Source organism: Balearica regulorum, chromosome 18 (assembly GCF_011004875.1).
Source record: "Balearica regulorum gibbericeps isolate bBalReg1 chromosome 18, bBalReg1.pri, whole genome shotgun sequence".
Taxonomy (NCBI): Eukaryota; Metazoa; Chordata; class Aves; order Gruiformes; family Gruidae; genus Balearica; species Balearica regulorum.
In genome coordinates, this window is record NC_046201.1 from 11557440 (window position 1) to 11567057 (window position 9618).

Below are 9618 nucleotides of genomic sequence, written 5' to 3' on the forward strand. Positions count from 1 at the left end.
GAGTTTTTGGTTTAATTTACTTATATAATTTTGGCAGCAGCCCGAGGGTCTCACAGGGTCCCCGAGGGCAAGGCTGGGGGGGGGGGTGTGGGGATGACCCTCTCACCCCCCTCCCCGCAGCATCCCGGAGCAGGAGAAGCGGCTGCAGGCTCTCTGGGGCGCCTGCGAGAAGCTGCCCAAAGCCAACTACAACAACATCAGGTGAGCGTGGGGCCAGCGGGGAGCGGACGCAGAGGGGGTGACCCTGATGGCCCCACGGCTTGGCGCTGCTTTCCAGGTACCTGATTAAATTCCTGGCCAAGCTGACCGAGTACCAGGATACAAATAAGATGACGCCGAGCAACGTGGCCATCGTGCTGGGGCCCAACCTCCTCTGGCCGCAGGCGGACAGGTGGGGTCTCCGGGTGGAAAGGGATGCTGGGGAAGGGGGTGAAGGAGGGTCCTGGGCCAAAAATCCCACCAGGAATAAGGCTGGGCTGTGGTAGGGTTGCTGAGCTGCTGCCCGCTGCCTTGCAGGAACATGACGGAGATGATGACGACCGTCTCGCTGCAGATCGTGGGCATCATCGAGCCGCTCATCCAGCACGCCGACTGGTTCTTCCCCGGAGGTAGGCAGTGCCTCGTGGCTGCGGTGGGGTGGGATGGGCTTTGTGGGACCCCCCCCGCCGGGGAGGGTGTGCTGGGCTCCCATCTTTATTTTTGCTCCACGAGCCTTGGCTTGCGGGGGGTGGGGCTCAGGCAGAGATCTGGCAAGACTCATCACAGGAGTGGACCCAATCCAGCCGCTTCAGGACTCCCCGGAAGCATTCCAGCAGTGCCGCTACCTCCCGTCCCTGCCTGAGGACACGCAGCCCAACATCCCCCCCCCACTCTCCTTTCCCCCCTCCAGACATCGAGTTCAACGTGACGGGCAACTACGGCAGCCCCATGCACGTCAACCACAACGCCAACTACAGCTCTATGCCCTCCCCGGACATGGACCACGCGGACCGCCGGCAGCACGACCAGGCGCGGCGGCCCCTCAGCGTGGCCACGGACAACATGATGCTGGAGTTTTACAAGAAGGATGGGTAGGGTCTTTGCGGTGCCGGGGTTTGGGGAGAGGGAGGCGGTGGCGTTGCCACCACGCTGGCAGGGGGCGGCACTGAGCTGGTGGAGGTTGGGTGGTCCTGGGGTGGGAGGAGCCCCTGCTCTCCATGCTGGGCTCCTGGGGGTGCTCAGGTGAGCCCGGGGCGTGACACCCACCCCCAGCCCACTGGGGATGAGAGTGGGGTGGCCCATGGGGTGGCACCAGGGCACCGTGATGGGGTTGCATACCCTGATGTCCCCAAGGTCTGCCGACTCTGCTCTTGGCCAAAGCTCCCCCCTCCCACCCTGGGTCCCTCACGGGGACCGCAGCCAGCCGGGTCGGCTCCAGGAAACATCCCTAGGGCTCCGCCATCTCCAAAAAATGTCCTGAGCTCTCCCATCACTGGCATGGCCTGGTGCCTGCCGTGCCCCTCCTGCCTTGTCTTGAAGCCCCCGACCTCGCAGCTCCTTTTCCGAGCAGCAGGCTCTCACTCACCCTGTGCGCTGTTCAGTTTTAGGGGGTTTTTTAACACTAATAATCGTGTGTTTCTGCCCACGCAGCCTTAGGAAAATCCAAAGGTACTGTATCCTCTGCAGCGGTGCCGGGAAGGTGCTGGGAGGATGCTGGGAGGATGCGGGGAAGGTGCTGGGAGGATGCTGGGAGGATGCGGGGAAGGTGCTGGGAGGATGCTGGTGCCTGCTGGTACCTGGGGAAGGGAGAGGTGGCCGGTGGGTGACAAGCACGTCCCACACTGCCAGCCCTGCCCTCTTGCCACGGAGGTTCATTCCCAGCAGCTTCCTGGCGGAAGAGGCGTTCTGAGGGACCAGGCACCCCGAAGGAACCACGCCGCGGTGCTGGCACTCCCCTGCCGCCGGGTGGGTGCTGACAGCCCGTCTCTGTGTCCCCCCCAGCATGGGCGTCAGGGTGATGGACACCTCGTGGGTGGCTCGCCGAGGCACCGCAGCGGTGCGCAAGGCGTCCTCCACCCCACCGGCCTCTCAGCCCCCCGCGCCACCCGCCGATCTTCCCACCACTCCCCACTCGCCCATTCCCGAGCAAGCGCTGGATATTTCAGCTACCCCTTCCCCGCCTCCCACCAGCTTCGGCTTCCCCCCGGGAGCCGAGCGGTCAAGGTAAGGTCACCGGCACCCCCGTGTCCCCAGCTCGGGCGTCCTCCCCGTGTCTGAATCCAGCAGCAAAATAACCCCACGGCCGCGTCGGAGGCAGCGGGAGAGGATGCGCAGCATCCCTGGGAGGGGAGCGACAACCGGGGCACAGCGGGAGGAGAGGATGCTCAGCATCCCTGCAGCCCCCGCAAGGTCCCCATCCTGCCGGCCCCACGGGACCGTGCTGCCTGCAGGGATTTTCCTGCCCGTCCCTTGCCCGGCTCGCAGTGGGTGTCACTGGGCTGTAGTGAAATTCGGGCTGGAGGTGCAAAGCCCGAAGGAGCCCGGTGTCCCCGAAGCCCTTCTTCTGCCCAAGGTCTGTCCCTGACTTTAATTGGCATGGGCCAGATGGGAGAAAGCACCTAAATTCCACTTTTCTGCCCCAAAAAGAGGAGCCAAGATTTGCAGCCATCCATGAGCCACTCTGCCTGGGATGCACCCATGGGTGGGGGTGGCACCCCGGGTGGGTCGTGCCGTGGGGCCGGATCCTGCCATGGCGGGATGAGGTGGGGGGGCTTTGGCACCCCGAGGGCTCCACCGCCGCTCTCCCCTGTACCCCCCCACCAGCGCTTCTGCTCTTTTATTATTTTTGTTGCCTTTTTTTTTTTTTTTTTTTGGCTTTTTATGGTGTTTCTGGACATTTTGCAGCAGGGGTGACCCGGCATCTGCCTGGCTGGCTGGCGGCTCCAGCCCCCCCCGCCCCGAGGACGAGCGGGTCCCCCTGGCCCCCGGTTCCTGGCCCCGTCCCCACCCCCGGGGGCAGCCCCTCTGGCCGGGCTGCAGCTGGAGCCTTCCTCCCCCCCCTCCTCCTCGCTGCTCGCCCCTCACCCTGGCGCCAAGCCTTGCTCCCTTCGCCGCTCCTCCACGCCGTGGCACTGCCCGCACCCCGGGGTGCCCCCCGGTGCCCCCCCCCCCGCCCCGCAGCCCTGCCCTTCCCCCGGGGCAGCAGGATCCAGCCCGGCGAGGTAACCACGGGGAGCCCGAAACGGGGGGGCTTGGGCTGGGGGGGGGGGGCTCGGTGGCCCTGTCACCGCTGTCCCGGGGGGTGCCGTGGGTCCCGCAAGCGGGCTGGGGGCTGGAGTTAACCCGCCGGGCCCCCCCCGGGCCCCCCCCGGCCCCCCAGCCCTGCCCGGGGCTGCGCTCCGCACCTCTGCCTGCCGGGGGGAAGGACCTCCCGGCTCTCCTCCCTCTGCCTTCGCCTTTATGGTTATTGTCAATTTTAAGTTTTTATTATTGATTTATTTTTAATATATTTCTATTTTATTTTAAAATACTTTATGATGTTTATTATTTTTTACAAAATGATTTTATTTTTTGTGACTTCATCCCGGTGTGTTCTTTATTTTTTTATTTTTATTCTTCACATTTTTTATTTTTATTTCTCATTTCTATGATTTTTCGATTTCATTTTTACTCAGCTATTCATGATTATTTTCTTTTGCCTTACTGTTTTGCTTTTGTCTTTCCTTTTTATTTCCCCTCTCTTCCCGTGTGTGTGTGTGTCCCCCCGTGTCCCCCCCCCAGCACTTTCAAGCCGAAGGAGCTCCCCCCCGGGCCGGGCAGCGGGCAGCAGCCGCCGGCCGAGCAGAGCCCGCACGCCCTGCGCAAAGGTAGGAGCGGGGCCGGGGATGGCCGGGGGGGGGGGGTGTGTGTGTCCCCGCTCGGTGTGACACCCCCCCGGGGGTCCCCGCTCGGTGTGACACCCCCCCTTCCCCTTCCCCTTGTCTCTCTCTCGCAGTGGCCAAGAAGCTGGCGCCCATCCCGCCCCGGGCGGCCGTGGGGGAGCAGGGGGGGGGGCAGCCCTCCCCCGCCAGCCTCTCCCCCACCCCCCCCCAGCACCCCCTCTCCCTACGGCCCCGCCGCCCCCCCCGGGCCCGGGCCCGGGCCCCTGCCTGCCCGCCGGCCAGCCCTCCTCCCCGCCTCCTCCTCCTCCTCCTCCTCCTCCTCCTCCTCCGCCCCCCCCTCTCCTGCCCCCCCCCCGCCAGCGCCGCCCCCAAATCCCGCTCCACCCCCAAGCCGCGGCCGCGCCCCGCGCTGCCGCCCCCGCCCCAGCCCCCCCCGGCCGCCCCCGGGCCCCCCCAGCCCCCCGAGCTGCCCCGCCTGGACGCCGCGGGCCCCGGGGACGGCGCGTTGGCAGGTAACGGCGGGACCGAGCTGGTGGCACCGGGGACACACACACACACACACACGGCTGCTGGTGTCCCAGGGGCTGGGGGGGTGGCCCCGGGGGGGTGGCGGTAGCCCCGGGGAGGCGGGACTGTCCCCGGGAAGGTGGTGACGGCCCCGGGAAGGTGACAGTGTCACCGGGAAGGCAGGACCGTCCCCTGGAACGTGGTGGAGTCCGTGGGAAGGTGGCAGCGTCACCGGGAAGGTGGCAACATCCCTGGGAAGGCGGTGATGTCCCTGGGAAGGCGGTGATGTCCCTGGGACGGTGACGACAATGTACTCGGGAAGGTGGCAACGTCCCTGGGAAGCTGGCTGTGTCCCCAGGAAGATGGCAGTGTCCCTGGAAAGGTGGAACTGTCACTGTGAAAGTGGAAGCATCCTCAGGAAGGCAGTGATGTCCCCGGGAAGGTGACAGTGTTCATGGAAAGGTGGAAGTGTCACCGGGAAGGTGGCAGCATCCTAAGGAGGGTGATGTCCCCAGGAAGGTGGTGATGTCCCCAGGAGGGTGGCAGTGCCCCTGAGAAGGTGGCAGTGTCCCCCAGGAAGGTGACAATGTCCCTGGAAAGGCAGAACTGTCCCCTGGAAGGTGGTGGTGTCCCTAGAAGGGTGACAATGGCAAAGTGGAACTGTCCCCTGGAAGGTGGTGGTGTCTCCAGGAATATGACAATGTCCCTGGAAAGGTGGAACTGTCACCGGGAGGGTGGCAGCATCCTCAGGAAGGCAGTGATGTGCCCAGAAAGGTGACAATGTCTCTGGGAAAGTGGCAGCATCCTCGGGAAGGTGGTGATGTCCCTGGAAAGGTGGAACTGTCCCCAGGAAGGTGGCATTGTCCCTTGTAGGCACCAGGAGGTTGTGCCGCTGTTCCTGCTGTCCTGACCTCCCTGTCCCTGGGTTGTGTTGGTGTCCCCCCGCCCCGGTGTCCCTGCAGCAGTGCTGACTGCAGGGTTTGAGGGGGACAGGCAGGGCGATGCTTTGGAAGTGCCAGGTGGCACCGGGGACACCTGGGGACATAAAGACCGGAGGAGCGTGGGGTCGGGCACGGCTGGGACCCCCCGGCTCTGGCCCAGCTGGCCAGGGGGGCCCGCAGAGGCCGGGCGCTGCTCCCGTCCTGCCTGTGAGGGGCTGGGACCGGGGGTGGCAGCGGGTCCCTGGGCACCCTGCGGAGCCAGGGCCAGGCATTCCCGGCGGGCAGCCTTTGGTGCGGCACCGCGCCGTGTGTGTGCGATGGGTGCGGCATTGCACACTGGCGTCGCGTGCCAGCATTGCACCCAGGCACGAGCGCAGCCCCGGCATGGCACCCTGGCATGGGTGCAGCCCCTACGTCACACACAGGCATGGCACCCTGGCATGGGTGCAGCCCTGTCGTGGGTGCAGCCCTGGCCTGGCACCCTGGCATGGGTGCAGCCCTGTCGTGGGTGCAGCCCTGGCCTGGCACCCTGGCATGGGTGCAGCCCTGTCGTGGGTGCAGCCCTGGCCTGGCACCCTGGCATGGGTGCAGCTCCCCTGCCCCGTGCCGGTGGGAGCTGCTGCCCGTTGCGGGGTCCCCGAGCTGGCAGCAGGCAGCAGAGCCTGGCAGGCGCAGGCAGAAGTGCTTTTTCTACCCGGGAGTGGGTTGCTCTGCTCTCAGCAAGGGACAGCGGTGACACCGCCTGCCTCGGGCTGTGGGTCACCCTCTGTCACTTCACTCGTGCTGTCTCGCCCTGCGGGTCCCTGTGTCCCATGGGAGGGGGGACAGCGGTGTCACCTGTGCTCGGTGGGAGGAGAGCAGAGCAGAGCGTCGCAGGGGACAGGCAGCATGTGGGAACAGCGGGGACATCGGAGCTGGTGCCACAGGCTCTGGCCAGGGTGGGGTGGCACAGAGCAGGGACCAGTGGTGGCATCCCCGGTGGTGGCACTAACACGGCGCCAGCCCCAGCAAGGTGTCCTGCCACCGAGCCCCCGCCGCGGTGTCCCCCAACGCTCTGCCCTCCCGCAGGTCTGCTCCGTTTTGAGGTCCCCTCCCTCCACGTCTCCCCGGATGCCGCCCTGTGCCGGGACCTGCCGGAGGCACCGCAGAGACTCTCGGGGCCGGGCCCGGCCACCCGGCAGGAGGAGGAGGAGGAATCGGAGAGCACAGCCCTATGACACTGTCCCTGTCCCCAAGCTCATCCTTGCAGCACCCATCGGCCGGCACCGGCACCAAGGGCCACTGGCACGCCAGTTTTGGGTGGCAAAGCGCCCAGGTTGGGGGCGGTCGCTGTTCTTTATTTCATTTTTTTTCGCCTTATCCAGACTTTGCCTTTCGACCGGGTGCCTGCGCCCCCCCCCCCCACCCTGCCGCACCCACGGTCCTGGGGCGATGCCACCATCTCCTCCGTGCCCCGATGGCGGGTGCCACCGGGTACCAGCCAGGTGACAATGAGCTCGCCGGCGCTTTGCAGCGGGATTTAATTTCTTTGGCTTCTCCCCCCTCCGCTTGTTCGCCAGAGCAGGACGGGACCTGACCAGCAATAACCCGGGGACGCAGGATGCGGCCCCCCCCCCCCGGGCTCTCGGGGTGCCGGTGGGCAAGGGTGCGCGTCCCTCGGCACCTGCTGTCCCCGTGGGTTGGTGGCTTTGGTCGTGCATGCAAAGACAAATTAACCTTTTATCCTTTCCAGAGAGATAAGATACATATATATATATCAGCAGAGATATATATATATTATATATTTGTATATATATATAGAAAAAATATATAGAGATTTGTTTTATTTGGAGCCATTCCCGCCCACCCGGTGCACAGAGGGAGGATGGACATGGCAGCGCTTCGCCCCCTGCCCCGCTCGCCCCGTGCCCCTCGCCCCAGGCGGGCACCGGGGGCACCAGCACCCCAAAGCAATCAATAAATCCGTGTGCCACTCGCTGTGAACTGCCCGGCAGCGCTGGCTTGGTTAATGCCTGTCGGCACCGGCAGCACCGTGCCCGGCTGTGCCGGTGGTGGTGGAGGGGGGTGTTTGGAAGGAGGATGTGGGGGCGGATGAGGGTTGGGGTGGTAAAATGGTGGGGTGGGATCTGTGCGGGATGTTGGGGTCCTGGTCCTGTGGGATGGGGCAGCACCAGGCGTGGGGTGGACCCAGCCTGGATTTGGGGTCATCCCAGCCCAGATTTGGGGTGGTCTGAGCTCAGATTTGGGGTGGTCCCATCCCATATTGGTGCCCAGTGATGGCTTTAGGACACAGGCTCTTGGAAGGCATTTTCCTGGAAGAAATGGGGCTTGATGAGGGTTTTGGTGATAAGATGATGGTTTTTTGCTCTCTCTGAGCTGCTGTGGTCCCAGGGCATGGGGCAGCGTCCAGCCTGGGGTGGTCTCAGCCCAGATTTGGGATGGTCCCGAACCCGAGGTGGGCACCGACCCAGTTGTGGCAGGTCCTTGCCTGTGTTTTGGGACCAAGCAGCCTGTGTGTGGAGGGGAATACCGCTCGGTGGTGGAGGACGGGCAGCGGAGGGGTTATGTGGCCCCAGGGGCTCCCCCAGCCTGGTGGGATGGGGTGGGGACCGGTACCCCGCTTTGCAGGGTACGGAGGGGCATGTCCATGGGGCACGGGGAGGGGAAGCTCTGGGGGATGCTGCTCCCAGGGGAGGAGCAAGGTGGTGTGGAGGCACCTCTGGGCCATCATGCCTGCGGGCAGGTGCCCGGGAAGGTAAGGTGCTCTGCCCATGCTGGGTGCATTGTTGGGGGGTCCCCAGCCCAGGGGCTCCTCTGTTGGAGGGGAGATTGGAAATCCCCCACTCCTAAAAGGGTCGCACGGCTGGGAAGGCTTGCACGTCCCAAGCAACCCCCCCCCCCCCCGCCCCTGCAGCCCCTGGGCTCAGCACCGCTCCCTCGGCACCCCAAAGCTGGTGCGATGCACCTGAGCTGAGGGTGGGTGCAGGGGGGCTAGTGGGGTGCAGGGGTTTTGGGGGTGCAGAAGCTGCTGGGGCTCTGCAACGCATGAACCAGAAGGTCACAGCTGTTCAGGTTGGGTCATAAGGGTCAACCCACCACCCTCCAAATCCAACAGCCTTTGGCAACGGTGGCAAAGCACCGGGCAACACGGCCGTCCCTCCCAGCCCCATGGACACCGGCATCCCATGGCTCTGCGTGGCCGGTGACATCCCATAGTCAGGGACATCCCATGGCCGATCACACGCCGTGGCCAGTGGCATCCCATGGTCAGTGCCCTGGGGAACCTGCAGTGCCCAGGGCTGCTGCTTGCCTGGGTGACACATGGGTGCCAAACCCACGTTTGTCCCCTGCTGCAAAGCGAGGTCACAGCCATGGCACCAGCAGTGGCACAGCAAGGGCTATAGCCTGGAGCAGCCCTCTGGCAAGGGATGATCTCCTCCACCTCCATCCCCTCCTCCTCCTCTTCCTCCTCAACCCAGTCCTACTTCCTCCATCTCTACTTCCATCTCCACCTCCATCTCCTCCAGTTCTACTTCCATCTCTGTCCCTGTCTCCTCTATCACCTCCGCCCCACCTCATCTACCCCTACCTCCTCCACGTCCACCTTCACCTCCTCCACACCCATCTCCACCCACCTCCATCTCCACCACCCTCTTCCTCTCCTCATTACACCTCCATCTCCTCTTTGATCCCACCTCCTCCACCTGTCTCCTCCACTTCCATCTCCTTCTTGATCCCTCCTCCTCCACATCCACCCCTGCCTCCTGATGTGGCAGCACCACGTTTCTCCAGACATCCCCTTCCTCTGCCTTGGTGGGCACGGCCGCATGGTACCACGGCCCTGGTGTTCTTGGTGCTGCCACCACCCCCAGGACCTCCCACCAGGCACACAGCCACCACCCAGGGGCAGGATCTGACCAGCACTGACCCCACCAAGCCCCACTCCCAGGCTGATCCCCATCACCCCAACCCACAGCACCGGCACCACCACTGATGGCACATGGAGCCCTTCCCACCCCTGGACACGTCCCCTGGGACGGACGCTGCCCCCAGCACCGCACTGGGCTCCTTTCAGGTGTCTTTAATAGAAACCACCTGCGATGGGGCCGCAGCCCCCGCGTACAAAAGCTGGCTGGAGGAATCGCGTATTGCATAGACCTTGGTGTGGGGGACCCGCCTGCCCCCCAAAATAGTCGCCTTTTAGAAAACAAAAAGCGTCTTTCAATAAAACTCTCCTGGTACAATAAATAATCTCGTGTCTTAGAGCTGGCAGAGCCGAGGAGCCCACGCCTGCCTGCCCCTCTGCCCGT

At 64.5% G+C, this 9618-nt stretch overlaps 1 protein-coding gene across 1 annotated transcript in view; it reads left to right on the forward strand.

Annotated features, from left to right (window-relative positions):
- The window catches only part of ARHGAP44 (Rho GTPase activating protein 44), a 29071-nt gene extending 22422 nt beyond the window's left edge, over positions 1–6649 (forward strand). The window contains 11 exon segments of the mRNA XM_075770709.1: positions 121–201; positions 278–391; positions 517–608; positions 890–1070; positions 1630–1647; positions 1981–2202; positions 3760–3845; positions 3974–4062; positions 4064–4211; positions 4214–4372; positions 6377–6649. Of these exon segments, the coding sequence (XP_075626824.1) occupies positions 121–201; positions 278–391; positions 517–608; positions 890–1070; positions 1630–1647; positions 1981–2202; positions 3760–3845; positions 3974–4062; positions 4064–4211; positions 4214–4372; positions 6377–6525 (1339 nt within the window). The 3' untranslated portion in view covers positions 6526–6649.
- Positions 6650–9618: the final 2969 nt, after the last annotated feature.